General features: G+C 44.7%; 1 protein-coding gene across 3 annotated transcripts in view; it reads right to left on the reverse strand.

Moving 5' to 3' along the window:
- Positions 1-368: 368 nt before the first annotated feature.
- Positions 369-19802, reverse strand: part of PTPRR (protein tyrosine phosphatase receptor type R) — a 393781-nt gene continuing 374347 nt past the window's right edge. For all 3 annotated transcript variants that reach the window (XM_077265278.1, XM_077265279.1, XM_077265280.1), the window contains one exon: positions 369-1259. In XM_077265278.1, coding sequence (XP_077121393.1) covers positions 1166-1259 — 94 coding nt within the window. In that variant the 3' untranslated portion in view covers positions 369-1165. The remainder of the gene's footprint in view (positions 1260-19802) is intronic.

Genomic DNA, 19802 nt, shown 5'->3' on the forward strand with positions numbered 1-19802 from the left:
CACTTCTGTTAACCGCTTGGCATCTTGAGAAACTTTTAACTGCTTCATGTTTCCAAAAAGAGTGAATATATGAACAACAGCAAGCCTTATTTACATAGAAATGATATGTTCAAACTATTGAGTGTTTTCTGGGCGCTTCTTTAGTTTTGGGGTGGATTTGTCTGATAAAAACGTTGTGTGCACATACCCTTAGAATTGCTGGACAAATATTGCAAATAATCAATTCATGATATTAAATGGATCTCTCTAACCACTTACTCTACAATTCCCAGCATGTCATGACAAGCCATGGATTGGAGAGCACTGATGAAACTAGATATTCTTACACAATTTTGCTTGAATAATTACAAAATGACTATTGCACCAAGTTATTGTTCCTCAGACAACAGTTTTATTTCTTGCAGTTTCGGACATATGCTATAAAGTTGTCAGGTAAAATTACTCACAGGATTTACAAATACACTGTATTCAGATTTGGAGAAGAGGCGCAGCAAGTAGTACAACCGACAGTATACAGCAAATGCATGTCCAATGATTAAAGTACATTGTGCTCTGTTATATATCCTGCTGGAAAGTCACAATTGCTAATAGAACAAAGACACATCTCCATATAAAATGTTCACTGGTTCTGAACCGTTTAGATAAAAACAAAGAAACGTTATTTAATTAAAAATAAACTAATTATAGTACTCAGAACACTAGCAGCAAAAGTTTTATGTGGGCAGGAAACAAACTCACCACATAATAAGTAATAGCACTTAACAGAGTGACAATTGACAGTCCATTTACAAGACACAAAGTTTGCAAACGTTTATTTCTTATACACCGAATAATCGCAAGACCCCAGATGCTGTGTCTGGGGCAGTGGTACGTACATTCTGTGCGGTAGATTACCCTAGATCACAGGTATATCCACCTTCCAGTTACATACGGAAAATCCATGTACATCTTCTACACCATCCGTTGCTTCTGCTGAAACCTGCAGTGCAGATACATTCAATGACACGCTATTGTCCATCCAACGGTGTCAGACGTTCCAACATTCCCGCAAAAGGTTCACTCTACAGTCTTTTCCATGGAGTCTACATTACTCCTTCAAAAAACTGCTGGTCGGTAATTCAGGCAATTACCTAAAAAGATCTCTATTGCTTGGACTCTCAGATTTTCACTGAACCGTTTCTGCACAGAGTCGACTTTCATACAGGCCCAAGGCATGGTGCACAAACTGGTACTGCTCACTGGTCTGGACCATTCCACCCCTGTTATGGACAAGAAGATACACCAGAATAAGTAATGATACCCATACAACAGGTTCTTCTCAGAGTCACTAGTATGTGTGGCCATGGACAATCACATTACAAAAATATTTTCTAGGCCATAAAGTGGACTAACAGTGGGTACGGAAAGTATTCAGACCCCTTTACATTTTTTACTCTTTTATTCATTGCAGCCATTTGGTGAATTCAAAAAAGTTCATTTTTGTTCTCATTAATGTACACTCTGCACCCCATCTTGACTGAAAAAAACAGAAATGTAGAAATTTTTGCAAATTTATTAAAAAAGAAAAACTGAAATATCACATGGTCATAAGTATTCAGACCCTTTGCTCAGTATTGAGTAGAAGCACCTTTTGAGCTAGCACAGCCATGAGTCTTCTTGGGAATGATGCAACAAGTTTTTTTCACACCTGGATTTGGGGATCCTCTGCCATTCTTCTTTGCAGATCCTCTCCAGTTCCATCAGGTTGGATGGTGAACATTGGTGGACAGCCATTTTCAGGTCTCCAGAAATGGTCAATTGGGTTTAGGTCAGGGTTCTGGATGGGCCAGTCAAGAATGGTCACAGAGTTGTTCTGAAGTCACTCCTTTGTTATTTTAGCTGTGTGCTTAGGGTCATTGTATTGTTGGAAGGTAAACCTTCGGCCAAGTCTGAGGTCCAGAGCACTCTGGAAGAGGTTTTCATCCACGATATCTCTGTACTTGGTGCATTCATGTTTCCTTCAATGACAGCCAGTCTTTCTGTCCCTGCAGCTGAAAAACACCTCCATATCATGATGCTGCCACCACCATGTTTTACGGTTGGAATTGTATTGGGCAGGTGATAAGCAGTGCCTGGTTTTCTCTACACATACCGCTTAGAATTATCACCAAAAAGGTCTATCTTCATCTCATAAGACCAGAGAATCTTATTTCTCATAGTCTAGGAGTCCTTCATGTGTTTTTTTTTTTAGCAAACTATGTCTTGCACTGAGGAGAGGCTTCAGTCGGGCCACTCTGCCATAAAGGCCCGACTGGTGGAGGGCTGCTGTGATAGTTGACTTTGTGGAACTTTCTCCCATCTCCCTACTGCACCTCTGGAGCTCAGCCACAGTGATCTTGGGGTTCTTCTTTACCTCTCTCACTAAGGCTCTTCTCCCACGATTGCTTAGTTTGGCTGGACGGCCAGGTCTAGGAAGACTTCTGGTGGTCCCAAACTTCTTCCATTTAAAGATTATGGAGGCCACTGTGCTCTTAGGAACCTTGAGTACTGCAGAAATTCTGTTGTAACCTTGGCCAGATCTGTGCCTTGCCACAATTCTGTCTCTGAACCCCTTGGCCAGTTCCTTTGACCTCATGATTCCCATTTGGTCTGGCATGCACTTTGATCTGTGAGGTCTTATATAGACAGGTGTGTGCCTTTCCAAATCAAGTTCTATCAGTTTAATTAAATACAGCTGGACTCCAGTGAAGGAGTAGAACCATCTCAAGGAGGATCACAAGGAAATGGACAGCATGTGACTTACATATGAGTGTCTGAGCAAAGGGTCTGAATACTTCTGACCATGTGATATTTCAGTTTTTCTTTTTTATTAAATTTGCAAAAATTTCTACATTTCTGCTTTTTTCAGTCAAGATGGGGTGCAGAGTGTACATTAATGAGAAAAAAGTGAACTTTAAATGTTTTACTCTTTGTTTCATTGCAGCCATTTGGTAAATTCAATAACGGGGTCTGAATACTTTCCGTACCCACTGTACATATTGCTTCCAGCAATCCATCTTTGGAATCCAAGCAGGGTGGGGGAAAGCTGATAAGTGGGTAGAAAGGAGCACAGAGTCCACTGGCTGGTATCATTAGAGAAAAAAGAGACACTACTTCACCCCCTTCACTTTCCAGCACCATTGACCAGGATAGCTTGATGTCATTATTTTTCTTAAGGGTATGTTAAATCATTTTTACAATCTGGCTGCGGTAAAAAATTTTTACACACTTTTGTTTTAAAGGGAACCTGTCATGTAAAAAAACCCCCTGGAGATATGGGGTTAACACCATTATCTGCAATTTACGGTAATAGCATTTTTTTACATAACAGCCTCTCTTTACTTTGTTTCCCTGCACATTAAACTCTGATACATGGCTATAAATCAATCAGCAGATAGGAGCTCAGTAAAAAAGCAGATAAAAGAGTTACACACTCTCGCATTGGATTGTCAGAATCAGCTCACTGACGAATTCTCAGTTAATCCATTTTACAGCCAGTAATAGACAGTGTAAAACGGGCTGTAGAAGGCAAAGGGTAAAATGTTAAAACCCAATCACAAAAACTATTTCCAGCCCAAAAAATACATGTATTTATGTAAGAAAAGAGAATTGTCTCCAAAGGTGGACAACCCACCTGACCAGAAGATATTAATGACTGAACGTAATAATACATTATTAATATCAGATTGGTAGGGTTTCAACATCGTCAGACTGTGTAATACCGCAAGAGGTATCAATGGCATATACTATATCAGCATTTAAAGGGAACCTGTCATGTGAAAAAATGCTATTAACCTGCAGATATGGGGTTAGTCTGCTTTCTAGCATTCTGAAGCCATGTGGGTGCTGCACTGAAAGCCTCTATGCCAGGAGAAAATGATCTTTCAGTCATAGAGGCGCAGCTTCTGTAACCACGCAGTACATAGTGAGTGGCAGGTGTAACACACCCCGGCACTGACTGACAGCCGGCACAGCACTGATGGACTGTAAAGTTGGCTGTCAGTCAGTACAGGGGGCACGGTTACAGAAGTGTGTACTAAGCAGTGACAGAAGCCGTGCCTCTATGACTGAAATAAAATTAATTCATTTTAATTTTCTTCTTGCAGCCAGGCTTCCAGTGCAATAGCCACATGGCTTTAGGGAGCTATTACCTGCAGATTAATAGTGTTTTTTCACACAACAGTTTCCCTTTTGGGGTAGATGCTTTTAACACAAAAAATGGCATTTGGGGTTACAAATAATCTAGCGATAGTGAACGTATAACTGGTGGACAAATGTTGACTTTGATGGATCTGTCTTTTTCCAATTTATAGAACTATGTATGTTTCAATCAGCACCCCCATTGATCACCGGGTCTAAGCTCTGATGGCAGCCGGACGTCAACACATCAAATGGAGCTGCAATGCTGATGCCGGTTAGTTGGAGTATGGATCAGATGCCCACCGATATATTGATGATCTATCTCCAGGGTACGTCATCCCTATCTTCCGTCCGCACAATCCCTTTAATGAATCGCATATATTGCCTTTCTGTAATATATACTATGAGTTATTTGACAATAATTGAGCATGTCAGGCTAGAATTAAACATTCTAGGAGTATCTCAATGCAATACTGTCACTTGTCTTAGTGTCTGATCCCAGTCATACCTTCCCATTTGAAAACTGGTAACTCGCAATTCTGTCACAGATTACATACTGTAAAATGACACATGGTGGGTGAGCAGCCCAGGTAAAGATTTTGCTCTTAACCTCAGAAGTTTTAAAGGGCTATGAGCTTTGCAAAATCCCTACTAGTCAGAATGGTTTATAATCTGGTCACAACATTGGGATTGCCAGCGATCAGCTGAAATCGGTGGGAATCCTGGCAGTATGTGTATGATTTCCTATTACATATCTATTCCAATCATTGGGTTGTCTGGATAACGCAAGAAAAGTCCCCTAGAGAGATACTATTGCTCTTTATGGTTTTCCATTTTATCCAAGAGACGATCTTATGTTCCCCTACGAATTTCCCAAAAAGGCATATAACATGAGTTTTCTAACCTGCCTCTATATGTTATGACTAAATGGTAACCAAACCAGAGGTTCATTTCCATTTCACATATTCAGCTTTGTGGAGGTGGATTTCTCAGAAACAGCGTAATAGTAGCAGAAATGTGTCCTTTGACCATCATTTGGACAGGATACATATCAGTGTGCCGGGGAAATGACAGGAAAAGCTGCCTAGCGTCTGTGTGAACCCCTGGTCACGTAGGGTGTGCACTACTTACATGTGAGCACATAGCAGACTATATATATATATATATATATATATATATATATATATATATATACACACGTTTCCTCTATTTTATATATCTCGTATAAAATAATACGTAACAATATCATATATATTCTGACATATAATTAGCTGATATAAACCCTCCAAAAAGATTTTACATTCTAGAAATCCAGTAAAGCACAGCTATTTTACACTCCACCATATAAGAGCCTACAATGCACGGCACGTACGGTACATACTGTACACTAAAGCTCACACTGTGTTTTATGATATGAAAAGAATTTGATATCTTTTTTTCTGGCAGGTCATTACAGGTAAGAAGAGGCTCTCAAGCCGTGTCTCTTTGATAAAATTCACTCTGCTTTTTCTAGATCAAGTAAGAAGATGAAGAGATTTGACAAGTAGATATAATAATGAGCAGTGTAAGGTTGGGTTTACACCATATTTGCTCCCTCCAACTATATACTTTGTCAGGTTTATAAAAAGGTATAAAGGTGCATACAGCAGGCATGCGTTAAGGAAGGATGGGAACAAATGTAAATGTATGAAAGCATATACAGCACTCTGACGTTTGGATATGTCCGCCATTAACTTCCACTGTTGAAATCATGTATCGCTTAACATATATGCTTTTTTGCAGCTTCTGTTTGCTTTGAAAAGTTCAGCTGATGACTACAGTCAAAAAAGAACCCAGATGTACCCTGTTATGACCCCAATGGCAGAGGGTCTCAAAAGTACATACCAAGTCTGCAAACACAAAAAACCAGCTCATAGGGCAGTGGTAACTGAGCTGACCATATAGCTAATCCTAGCACCACAAATAGCAGCAGCCGGGGAACGTGCCTACGTTGGTTCTAGACGTCTCGCGCCAGCCGGAGAACTAACTAACCCTAGAAGGGAAAAGATAGACCTTTCTTGCCTCCAGAGAAAAGACCCCAAAAGTTGGATACAAGCCCCCAACAAATAGTAACGGTGAGGTAAGGAGAAAAGACAAACGTAAGAATGAACTAGATATTTAGCAAAGAGAGGCCCACTGACTAATAGCAGAATATAGTAAGATGACTTATATGGTCAGCAAAAACCCTATCAAAATTTCCACGCTGGATATTCAAGAACCCCCGAACCGTCTAACGGCCCGGGGGGAGAACACCAGCCCCCTAGAGCTTCCAGCAAAATCAGGAATCACATTTAGTACAAGCTGGACAAAAAATAAGAGCAAAGCAAATAACTGTTATGGTTCTCAATGGCAAGAGAACATAGCCCAGCAAACATACGAACTAGCTCTTGGAAGGATGGAAACTAAACTGACCATGAACTAAACCTGCCGCACAACTAACAGTAGCCGGGTAGCGTAGCCTGCGTTTTATCCCTAGACGCCCAGCGCCGGCCGGAGGACTAACTAATCCTGGCAGAGGAAAATATAGTCCTGGCTCACCTCTAGAGAAATTTCCCCGAAAGGCAGACAGAGGCCCCCACAAATATTGGCGGTGATTTTAGATGAAATGACAAACGTAGTATGAAAATAGGTTTAGCAAAATTGAGGTCCGCTTACTAGATAGCAGGAAGACAGAAAGGGCACTTTCATGGTCAGCTGAAAACCCTATCAAAATACCATCCTGAAATTACTTTAAGACTCTAGTATTAACTCATAACATCAGAGTGGCAATTTCAGATCACAAGAGCTTTCCAGACACAGAAACGAAACTACAGCTGTGAACTGGAACAAAATGCAAAAACAAACAAGGACTAAGTCCAACTTAGCTGGGAGTTGTCTAGCAGCAGGAACATGCACAGAAAGGCTTCTGATTACAATGTTGACCGGCATGGAAGTGACAGAGGAGCAAGGCTAAATAGCGACTCCCACATCCTGATGGAAACAGGTGAACAGAGAGGATGATGCACACCAGTTCAATTCCACCAGTGGCCACCGGGGGAGCCCAAAATCCAATTTCACAACAGTACCCCCCCCTCAAGGAGGGGGCACCGAACCCTCACCAGAACCACCAGGGCGATCAGGATGAGCCCTATGAAAGGCACGGACCAAATCGGAGGCATGAACATCAGAGGCAGTCACCCAAGAATTATCCTCCTGACCGTATCCCTTCCATTTGACCAGATACTGGAGTTTCCGTCTGGAAACACGGGAGTCCAAGATTTTTTCCACAACGTACTCCAACTCGCCCTCAACCAACACCGGAGCAGGAGGCTCAACGGAAGGCACAACCGGTACCTCATACCTGCGCAATAATGACCGATGAAAAACATTATGATTAGAAAAAGATGCAGGGAGGTCCAAACGGAAGGACACAGGGTTAAGAATCTCCAATATCTTGTACGGGCCGATGAACCGAGGCTTAAACTTGGGAGAAGAAACCCTCATAGGGACAAAACGAGAAGACAACCACACCAAGTCCCCAACACAAAGCCGAGGACCAACCCGACGCCGGCGGTTGGCAAAAAGCTGAGTCTTCTCCTGGGACAACTTCAAATTGTCCACTACCTGCCCCCAAATCTGATGCAACCTCTCCACCACAGCATCCACTCCAGGACAATCCGAAGATTCCACCTGACCAGAAGAAAATCGAGGATGAAACCCCGAATTACAGAAAAAGGGAGACACCAAGGTGGCAGAACTGGCCCGATTATTGAGGGCAAACTCTGCTAAAGGCAAAAAAGCAACCCAATCATCCTGATCTGCAGACACAAAACACCTCAAATATGTCTCCAAGGTCTGATTCGTCCGCTCGGTCTGGCCATTAGTCTGAGGATGGAAAGCAGACGAGAAAGACAAATCTATGCCCATCCTAGCACAGAATGCTCGCCAAAATCTAGACACGAATTGGGTACCTCTGTCAGAAACGATATTCTCCGGAATACCATGCAAACGGACCACATTTTGAAAAAACAGAGGAACCAACTCGGAAGAAGAAGGCAACTTAGGCAGGGGAACCAAATGGACCATCTTAGAGAAACGATCACACACCACCCAGATGACAGACATCTTCTGAGAAACAGGAAGATCCGAAATAAAATCCATCGAGATGTGCGTCCAGGGCCTCTTCGGGATAGGCAAGGGCAACAACAATCCACTAGCCCGAGAACAACAAGGCTTGGCCCGAGCACAAACGTCACAAGACTGCACGAAGCCTCGCACATCTCGAGACAGGGAAGGCCACCAGAAGGACCTTGCCACCAAATCCCTGGTACCAAAGATTCCAGGATGACCTGCCAACGCAGAAGAATGAACCTCAGAAATGACTTTACTGGTCCAATCATCAGGAACAAACAGTCTACCAGGTGGGCAACGATCAGGTCTATCCGCCTGAAACTCCTGCAAGGCCCGCCGCAGGTCTGGAGAAACGGCAGACAATATCACTCCATCCTTAAGGATACCTGTAGGTTCAGAATTACCAGGGGAGTCAGGCTCAAAACTCCTAGAAAGGGCATCCGCCTTAACATTCTTAGAACCCGGCAGGTAGGACACCACAAAATTAAACCGAGAGAAAAACAACGACCAGCGCGCCTGTCTAGGATTCAGGCGTCTGGCGGACTCAAGATAAATTAGATTTTTGTGGTCAGTCAATACCACCACCTGATGTCTAGCCCCCTCAAGCCAATGACGCCACTCCTCAAAAGCCCACTTCATGGCCAAAAGCTCCCGATTCCCAACATCATAATTCCGCTCGGCGGGCGAAAATTTACGCGAGAAAAAAGCACAAGGTCTCATCACGGAGCAATCGGAACTTCTCTGCGACAAAACCGCCCCAGCTCCGATTTCAGAAGCGTCGACCTCAACCTGAAAAGGAAGAGCAACATCAGGCTGACGCAACACAGGGGCGGAAGAAAAGCGGCGCTTAAGCTCCCGAAAGGCCTCCACAGCAGCAGGGGACCAATCAGCAACATCAGCACCCTTCTTAGTCAAATCAGTCAATGGTTTAACAACATCAGAAAAACCAGCAATAAATCGACGATAAAAGTTAGCAAAGCCCAAAAATTTCTGAAGACTCTTAAGAGAAGAGGGTTGCGTCCAATCACAAATAGCCTGAACCTTGACAGGATCCATCTCGATGGAAGAGGGGGAAAAAATATATCCCAAAAAGGAAATCTTTTGAACCCCAAAAACGCACTTAGAACCCTTCACACACAAGGAATTAGACCGCAAAACCTGAAAAACCCTCCTGACCTGCTGGACATGAGAGTCCCAGTCATCCGAAAAAATCAAAATATCATCCAGATACACAATCATAAATTTATCCAAATAATCACGGAAAATGTCATGCATAAAGGACTGAAAGACTGAAGGGGCATTTGAAAGACCAAAAGGCATCACCAAATACTCAAAGTGGCCCTCGGGCGTATTAAATGCGGTTTTCCACTCATCCCCCTGCTTAATTCGCACCAAATTATACGCCCCACGAAGATCTATCTTAGAGAACCACTTGGCCCCCTTTATGCGAGCAAACAAATCAGTCAGCAGTGGCAACGGATATTGATATTTAACCGTGATTTTATTCAAAAGCCGATAATCAATGCACGGCCTCAAAGAGCCATCTTTCTTAGCCACAAAGAAAAAACCGGCTCCTAAGGGAGATGACGAAGGACGAATATGTCCCTTTTCCAAGGACTCCTTTATATATTCTCGCATAGCAGCATGTTCAGGCACAGACAGATTAAATAAACGACCCTTAGGGTATTTACTACCCGGAATCAAATCTATGGCACAATCGCACTCCCGGTGCGGAGGTAATGAACCAAGCTTAGGTTCTTCAAAAACGTCACGATATTCAGTCAAGAATTCAGGAATCTCAGAGGGAATAGATGATGAAATGGAAACCACAGGTACGTCCCCATGCGTCCCCTTACATCCCCAGCTTAACACAGACATAGCTTTCCAGTCAAGGACTGGGTTATGAGATTGCAGCCATGGCAATCCAAGCACCAACACATCATGTAGGTTATACAGCACAAGAAAGCGAATAATCTCCTGGTGATCCGGATTAATCCGCATAGTTACTTGTGTCCAGTATTGTGGTTTATTGCTAGCCAATGGGGTGGAGTCAATCCCCTTCAGGGGTATAGGAGTTTCAAGAGGCTCCCAAATCATACCCACAGCGTTTGGCAAAGGACCAATCCATAAGACTCAAAGCGGCGCCAGAGTCGACATAGGCATCCGCGGTAATAGATGATAAAGAACAAATCAGGGTCACAGATAGAATAAACTTAGACTGTAAAGTGCCAATTGAAACAGACTTATCAAGCTTCTTAGTACGCTTAGAGCATGCTGATATAACATGAGTTGAATCACCGCAATAGAAGCACAACCCATTTTTTCGTCTAAAATTCTGCCGTTCACTTCTGGACAGAATTCTATCACATTGCATATTCTCTGGCGTCTTCTCAGTAGACACCGCCAAATGGTGCACAGGTTTGCGCTCCCGCAGACGCCTATCGATCTGGATAGCCATTGTCATGGACTCATTCAGACCCGCAGGCACAGGGAACCCCACCATAACATCCTTAATGGCATCAGAGAGACCCTCTCTGAAATTCGCCGCCAGGGCGCACTCATTCCACTGAGTAAGCACAGCCCATTTACGGAATTTCTGGCAGTATATTTCAGCTTCGTCTTGCCCCTGAGATAGGGACATCAAGGCCTTTTCCGCCTGAAGTTCTAACTGAGGTTCCTCATAAAGCAACCCCAAGGCCAGAAAAAACGCATCCACATTGAGCAACGCAGGATCCCCTGGAGCCAATGCAAAAGCCCAATCCTGAGGGTCGCCCCGGAGCAAAGAAATCACAATCCTGACCTGCTGAGCAGGATCTCCAGCAGAGCGAGATTTCAGGGACAAAAACAACTTGCAATTATTTTTGAAATTTTGAAAGCAAGATCTATTCCCCGAGAAAAATTCAGGCAAAGGAATTCTAGGTTCAGATATAGGAACATGAACAACAAAATCTTGTAAGTTTTGAACTTTCGTGGTGAGATTATTCAAACCTGCAGCTAAACTCTGAATATCCATTTTAAACAGGTGAACACAGAGCCATTCCAGGATTAGAAGGAGAGAGAGAGAGAGAAAGGCTGCAATATAGGCAGACTTGCAAGAGATTCAATTACAAGCACACTCAGAACTGAGAAAAAAAAAAAAAAAAATCTTCAGCAGACTTCTCTTTTCTCTCCTTTCTCTGTCAATTAATTTAACCCTTTATGGCCGGTCAAACTGTTATGGTTCTCAATGGCAAGAGAACATAGCCCAGCAAACATACGAACTAGCTCTTGGAAGGATGGAAACTAAACTGACCATGAACTAAACCTGCCGCACAACTAACAGTAGCCGGGTAGCGTAGCCTGCGTTTTATCCCTAGACGCCCAGCGCCGGCCGGAGGACTAACTAATCCTGGCAGAGGAAAATATAGTCCTGGCTCACCTCTAGAGAAATTTCCCCGAAAGGCAGACAGAGGCCCCCACAAATATTGGCGGTGATTTTAGATGAAATGACAAACGTATGAAAATAGGTTTAGCAAAATTGAGGTCCGCTTACTAGATAGCAGGAAGACAGAAAGGGCACTTTCATGGTCAGCTGAAAACCCTATCAAAATACCATCCTGAAATTACTTTAAGACTCTAGTATTAACTCATAACATCAGAGTGGCAATTTCAGATCACAAGAGCTTTCCAGACACAGAAACGAAACTACAGCTGTGAACTGGAACAAAATGCAAAAACAAACAAGGACTAAGTCCAACTTAGCTGGGAGTTGTCTAGCAGCAGGAACATGCACAGAAAGGCTTCTGATTACAATGTTGACCGGCATGGAAGTGACAGAGGAGCAAGGCTAAATAGCGACTCCCACATCCTGATGGAAACAGGTGAACAGAGAGGATGATGCACACCAGTTCAATTCCACCAGTGGCCACCGGGGGAGCCCAAAATCCAATTTCACAACAAATAACCAAAAAACAAAGAAGCAGGACTTAGCTTAATTTTGCAAGATCCAAGACCAGCAGACAGGAGCAAACAGAAAGGAACTGATTACAACGATGCCAGGCACAGGACTGAGAAACCAGGAAGTTTATATAGCAACACCCCTGGACTAACGACCCAGGTGGGTGCCAAACTGAGGAAAGACAATCCCAGAGTCATATCACTAGTGACCACAAGAGGGAGCCAAAAAAGTCTAATTCACAACAGTACCCCCCCTTTAAGGAGGGGTCACCGAACCCTCACCAAGACCACCAGGGCGATCAGGATGAGCAGCGTGAAAGGCACGAACTAAATCGGCCGCATGCACATCAGAGGCAACCACCCAGGAATTATCCTCCTGACCATAGCTGTCATGGTTCCCAATGGCAAGGGAACGTCAGAGAACATAAATAACAGAACAGCTCTTGGGTGATGGAATCTCGAGCTGACCGAGAGCTAAACCTACCACACAACTAACAGTGGCCGGGTGGCGTACCTGTTGTGGATTCTGTTTGCGGGCTCCCTCTGGTGGTTACTGCTGGTACTGGGTGACTTTGGTGGGTTGCGGCCTTTGGTTTCCATCTGTCCATCAGAGGCTGGGTGTTTCCTATTTTACCTGGCCTCTCTGTCATTTCCCTTGCCGGCTATCAATGTGTTCAGATGTGCTCTGTTTGGTTCCTGCCTACCTGCTCCCAGATCTTTCAGGATAAGCTAAGTGCTGATTTTCAGTTGTTTGGTTTTTTGTCCAGCTTGCTTAGAATGTCTCTTTGTTAGCTGGTTGCTCTAGTGGACTGAGGTTCTCCCCATGTGCCATGAGTTGGCACATGGGTTCTTGTAATCTCAGGATGGTTTTTTTGATTAGGGTTTTTTGCTGACCGCTCAGTCCCCTTTTGTGTCATTCTGCTTTCTAGTTTTCAGCGGGCCTCTATTTGCTAAAGCTATATACATCATCTCTATGTATGTGCCTTCCTCTCATTTCACCGTCAATACATGTGGGGGGCAACTATATCTTTGGGGTTAATTCCTCTGGAGGCAAGTGAGGTCTTTGATTTCTCTGCAGTACTAGTTAGCTCTTAGGCTGGTGCGTGGCGTCTAGAACCAACGTAGGCACGCTCCCTGGCTATCTCTAGTTGCGTTTGTCAGGCGTAGGGCAGCGGTCAGCCCAGGTTCCATCACCCTAGAGCTCGTCCGATATTTATTATACTTGCTTATCCTGTGCTATCCCTAGCCATTGGGGATTCATGACAGTATAGCCGGTCCACAAAGTGTTAATTGTTTGGGCTGAAGCAGGAGAAAAAGAAGTGTTCAAGGAAAATTTTTTTTTTTTTTTTTTCCTTCAGAGTTTTGCTGCCTAGCCCTTAATTGCTGTCTAGCTGCTTCTTACCTCCTCTTAACCCTTGAATGGCTCTGATCTTAGCTGTTTATCATGGATGTCCAGAGTTTGGCTTCCAGCCTGAGTAATCTCGCGGCAAAGGTTCAAAACATACAGGATTTCGTTGTTCACACTCCCATGTCTGAACCTAGAATTCCTATTCCAGAGTTTTTTTCTGGAGATAGATCTACCTTCCTGAATTTCAGGAACAATTGTAAATTGTTTCTCTCTTTGAAATCTCGCTCCTCTGGAGACCCTGCTCAACAGGTCAAGATTGTTATATCGTTCCTACGGGGCGACCCTCAGAATTGGGCATTTGCATTGGCACCAGGGGATCCTGCATTGCTCAGTGTGGATGCGTTTTTTCTGGCATTGGGATTGCTCTATGAGGAACCTAACCTAGAGATTCAGGCTGAAAAGGCTTTATTGGCCCTCTCTCAGGGGCATGATGAAGCGGAAATATATTGTCAGAAATTTCGGAAATGGTCGGTGCATACTCAGTGGAATGAGTGCGCCCTGGCTGCAAACTTCAGAAATGGTCTTTCTGAGGCCATTAAGGATATTATGGTGGGGTTCCCTGCGCCTACAGGTCTGAATGAGTCTATGGCTATGGCCATTCAGATTGATCGGCGTTTACGGGAGCGCAAACCCGTGCACCAGTTGGCGGTGTCTTCTGAACAGGCACCTGAGATTATGCAATGTGATAGAATTCAGTCCAGAAGTGAACGGCAAGATTATAGGCGGAAAAATGGTTTGTGTTTTTATTGTGGTGATTCAGCTCATGTTATATCAGCATGCTCTAAACGCACAAAAAGGGTTGATAAATCTTTTGCCATTGATACTCTGCAGTCTAAGTTCATTTTGTCTGTGACTCTGATTTTTTCACTGTCTTCCATTTCCGTCGATGCCTATGTGGATTCAGGCGCTGCCCTGAGTCTTATGGATTGGTCATTTGCTAAACGCTGCGGTTTTAGTCTAGAGCCTCTGGAAGTTCCTATTCCTCTGAAAGGAATTGATTCTACACCGTTGGCTATGAATAAGCCGCAGTATTGGACACAAGTGACCATGCGCATGACTCCCGTTCATCAGGAGGTGATTCGCTTCCTTGTACTGTATAATTTACATGATGTACTAGTGCTTGGTCTGCCATGGTTACAAACTCATAATCCTGTCCTGGACTGGAAAACAATGTCTGTGCTAAGCTGGGGATGTCACGGGGTTCATGATGATGCACCTCCGATTTCTATAGCTTCATCTACTCCTTCGGAGATCCCTGCGTTTTTGTCGGATTATAGGGATGTTTTTGAGGAGCCTAAGCTCAATTCGCTCCCTCCCCATAGAGAGTGTGACTGTGCTATAGAATTGATTCCTGGCAGTAAGTTCCCTAAGGGTCGTTTATTTAATCTGTCACTACCAGAGCATACTGCTATGCGGAATTATATTAAGGAGTCCTTGGAAAAGGGACATATTCGTCCATCTTCGTCCCCTCTGGGAGCAGGTTTTTTTTTCGTGGCAAAAAAAGATGGTTCCCTGAGGCCTTGTATAGATTATCGCCTTCTGAATAAGATTACAGTCAAATACCAGTATCCATTGCCATTATTTACTGATTTGTTTGCTCGCATTAAGGGGGCTAGGTGGTTCACTAAAATAGATCTTCGTGGTGCGTATAATCTGGTGCGGATAAAACAGGGTGATGAGTGGAAAACCGCATTTAATACGCCTGAGGGCCATTTTGAGTATTTGGTAATGCCTTTTGGACTCTCCAATGCTCCGTCAGTCTTTCAGTCCTTTATGCACAATATTTTCCGTGAATATCTGGATAAGTTTATGATTGTGTATTTGGATGATATTTTGGTGTTTTCTGATGACTGGGAGTCTCATGTTCTACAGGTCAGGAAGGTGTTTCAGGTTTTGCGGGCCAATTCTCTGTTTGTGAAGGGCTCAAAGTGTCTCTTCGGAGTCCAGAAGATTTCTTTTTTGGGGTACATTTTTTCTCCTTCTACTATTGAGATGGATCCCGTTAAGGTTCAGGCTATTTGTGACTGGACACAACCTACATCTGTTAAGAGCCTTCAGAAGTTCTTGGGGTTTGCTAATTTTTATCGTCGGTTCATTGCTAATTTTTCCAGTATTGTTAAACCTTTGACTGATTTGACTAAAAAGGGTGCTGATGTTGCTGATTGGTCTCCTGCGGCCGTGGAGGCCTTTCGGGAACTTAAGCGCCGGTTTTCTTCTGCTCCTGTGTTGTGTCAACCAGATGTTTCACTTCCTTTCCAGGTGGAGGTTGATGCTTCCGAGATTGGAGCGGGGGCGGTTTTGTCACAGAGAAGTTCTAATGGCTCGGTGATGAAGCCATGTGCTTTCTTCTCTAGAAAATTCTCGCCCGCCGAGCGCAATTATGATGTGGGTAATCGGGAGCTTTTGGCCATGAAGTGGGCATTTGAGGAGTGGCGTCATTGGCTTGAGGGTGCTAAACATCGCGTGGTGGTCTTGACTGATCACAAGAATCTCATTTACCTTGAGTCTGCCAGGCGTTTGAATCCTAGACAGGCTCGTTGGTCGTTATTTTTTTCTCGTTTCAATTTCGTGGTTACATACCTGCCAGGTTCAAAGAATGTGAAGGCAGATGCTCTTTCCAGGAGTTTTGTGCCTGACTCTCCTGGAGACACTGGGCCTGCTGGTATCCTTAGGGATGGGGTAATATTGTCCGCCGTATCCCCAGACTTGCGACTTGCATTGCAGGAGTTTCAGGTGGATAAACCGGATCGATGTCCACCAGAAAGACTGTTTGTTCCGGATGATTGGACCAGTAGAGTCATCTCCGAGGTCCATTCTTCTGTGTTGGCTGGTCATCCTGGAATATTTGGTACAAGAGACTTGGTGGCCAGGTCTTTTTGGTGGCCTTCCTTGTCTAGGGATGTGCGTACCTTTGTGCAGTCTTGTGAAGTGTGTGCTCGAGCTAAGCCTTGCTGTTCACGGGCTAGTGGGTTGTTGTTATCCTTGCCCATCCCGAAGAGGCCTTGGACGCACATTTCCATGGATTTTATTTCTGATCTCCCGGTTTCACAGAAAATGTCCGTTATCTGGGTTGTGTATGACCGCATTTCTAAGATGGTTCATTTGGTGCCCTTGCCTAAGTTGCCCTCCTCCTCTGAGTTGGTTCCTTTGTTTTTTCAGAACGTGGTTCGTTTGCATGGGATTCCGGAGAATATCGTTTCTGACAGGGGATCCCAGTTTGTGTCTAGATTTTGGCGGACGTTTTGTGCCAAGATGGGCATTGATTTGTCTTTCTCGTCTGCATTCCATCCTCAGACGAATGGCCAGACGGAGCGAACTAATCAGACCTTGGAAACTTATTTGAGGTGTTTTGTTTCTGCTGATCAGGATGACTGGGTTGCTTTTTTACCACTGGCCGAATTTGCTCTTAATAATCGGGCTAGTTCGGCCACGTTGGTCTCTCCTTTTTTTTGTAATTCGGGGTTTCATCCTCGTTTTTCCTCTGGTCAGGTGGAGTCTTCGGATTGTCCTGGAGTGGACATGGTGGTGGACAGGCTACATCACATTTGGAATCAGGTGGTGGACAATTTGAAGTTATCTCAGGAGAAGACTCAGCAGTTTGCTAATCGCCGTCGCCGCGTGGGTCCCCGACTTCTTGTTGGGGACTTGGTGTGGTTGTCTTCTCGTTTTGTCCCTATGAAGGTCTCTTCTCCTAAGTTCAAGCCTCGGTTCATCGGTCCTTATAGGATCTCGGAGATTCTTAACCCTGTATCTTTCCGTTTGGATCTCCCAGCATCGTTCGCTATTCATAATGTGTTCCATCGGTCGTTGTTGCGGAGGTATGAGGTGCCTGTTGTTCCTTCGGTCGAGCCTCCTGCTCCGGTGCTGGTGGAGGGAGAATTGGAGTATGTTGTTGAAAAGATCTTGGATTCTCGTGTTTCCAGACGCAAACTCCAGTATTTGGTTAAGTGGAAGGGTTATGGTCAGGAGGACAATTCCTGGGTGGTCGCCTCCGATGTTCATGCGACTGATTTGGTCCGCGCCTTCCATAGAGCTCACCCTGATCGCCCTGGGGGTTCTCGTGAGGGTTCGGTGACCCCTCCTCAAGGGGGGGGTACTGTTGTGGATTCTGTTTGCGGGCTCCCTCTGGTGGTTACTGCTGGTACTGGGTGACTTTGGTGGGTTGCGGCCTTTGGTTTCCATCTGTCCATCAGAGGCTGGGTGTTTCCTATTTTACCTGGCCTCTCTGTCATTTCCCTTGCCGGCTATCAATGTGTTCAGATGTGCTCTGTTTGGTTCCTGCCTACCTGCTCCCAGGTCTTTCAGGATAAGCTAAGTGCTGATTTTCAGTTGTTTGGTTTTTTGTCCAGCTTGCTTAGAATGTCTCTTTGTTAGCTGGTTGCTCTAGTGGACTGAGGTTCTCCCCATGTGCCATGAGTTGGCACATGGGTTCTTGTAATCTCAGGATGGTTTTTTTGATTAGGGTTTTTTGATGACCGCTCAGTCCCCTTTTGTGTCATTCTGCTTTCTAGTTTTCAGCGGGCCTCTATTTGCTAAAGCTATATACATCATCTCTATGTATGTGCCTTCCTCTCATTTCACCGTCAATACATGTGGGGGGCAACTATATCTTTGGGGTTAATTCCTCTGGAGGCAAGTGAGGTCTTTGTTTTCTCTGCAGTACTAGTTAGTTCTTAGGCTGGTGCGTGGCGTCTAGAACCAACGTAGGCACGCTCCCTGGCTATCTCTAGTTGCGTTTGTCAGGCGTAGGGCAGCGGTCAGCCCAGGTTCCATCACCCTAGAGCTCGTCCGATATTTATTATACTTGCTTATCCTGTGCTATCCCTAGCCATTGGGGATTCATGACACGTACCTACGTTTTATCCCTAGACGCCTAGCGCCAGCCGGAGGACTAACTAACCCTAATAGAGGAAAAGACAGACCTGGCTTACCTCTAGGGAAATTCCCCCAAAAAGGAGACAGAAGCCCCCCACATATATTGACGGTGAGTTCAGAGGAAAAGACATACGCAGTATGAAGGTAGGTTCAGCAAAGCGAGGTCCGCTTACTAGATAGCAAGAAGATACAATAGGGAACTTCACGGTCAGCTGAAAACCCTATTAAAATACCATCCCGAAATTACTTTAAGACTCATGTGTCAACTCATGATACCGGAGTGGCAATTTCGGCCCACAAGAGCTTCCAGCTACAGAAAAATAACATAACTGTGAACTGGAACAAAAATGCAAAACAAACTTAGGACTAAGAGTCCAACTTAGCTGATAGTAGTCTAGAAGCAGGAACATGCAACAGAAAGGCTCTGGTTACATTGATGGCCGGCACTAGAATAACTGAGCAGCAAGGCTAAATAGGATACACCCATATCCTGATGGAAACAGGTGAACAGAGAAAGTGAAGCACACAAGTCCAGTACCACCAGTGACCACCGGAGGAGCCCAAAAACCAAACTCACAACAGTACCCCCCCCTCAAGGAGTGGGCACCGAACCCTCACAAGAACCACCAGGGCGATCAGGACGAGCCCTATGAAAGGCACGGACCAAATCAGAGGCATGAACATCAGAGGCTGTCACCCAAGAATTATCCTCTTGACCGTAGCCCTTCCACTTGACCAGATACTGAAGTTTCCGTCTGGAAACACGGGAGTCCAAGATCTTCTCCACAACGTACTCCAATTCACCCTCAACCAACACCGGAGCGGGAGGCTCAACGGACGGCACAACCGGTACCTCATACCTGCGCAATAATGACCGATGGAAGACATTATGGATAGAAAAAGATGCTGGGAGGTCCAATCGAAAGGACACGGGGTTAAGAATCTCCAAAATCTTATACGGGCCGATGAACCGAGGCTTAAACTTAGGAGAAGAAACCCTCATAGGGACAAAACGAGAAGACAACCACACCAAGTCCCCAACACGAAGACGAGGACCAACACGACGACGGCGGTTAGCAAAATGCCGAGTCTTCTCCTGGGACAACTCCAAATTGTCCACCACCTGTCCCCAAATCCGATGCAACCTATCCACCACAGTATCCACTCCAGGACAATCCGAAGACTCCACCTGACCGGAAGAAAAACGAGGATGAAACCCCGAATTGCAAAAGAAAGGAGAAACCAAAGTGGCAGAACTAGCCCGATTATTGAGGGC

This window comes from Ranitomeya variabilis, chromosome 5 (genome assembly GCF_051348905.1).
Source record: "Ranitomeya variabilis isolate aRanVar5 chromosome 5, aRanVar5.hap1, whole genome shotgun sequence".
NCBI lineage: Eukaryota > Metazoa > Chordata > Amphibia > Anura > Dendrobatidae > Ranitomeya > Ranitomeya variabilis.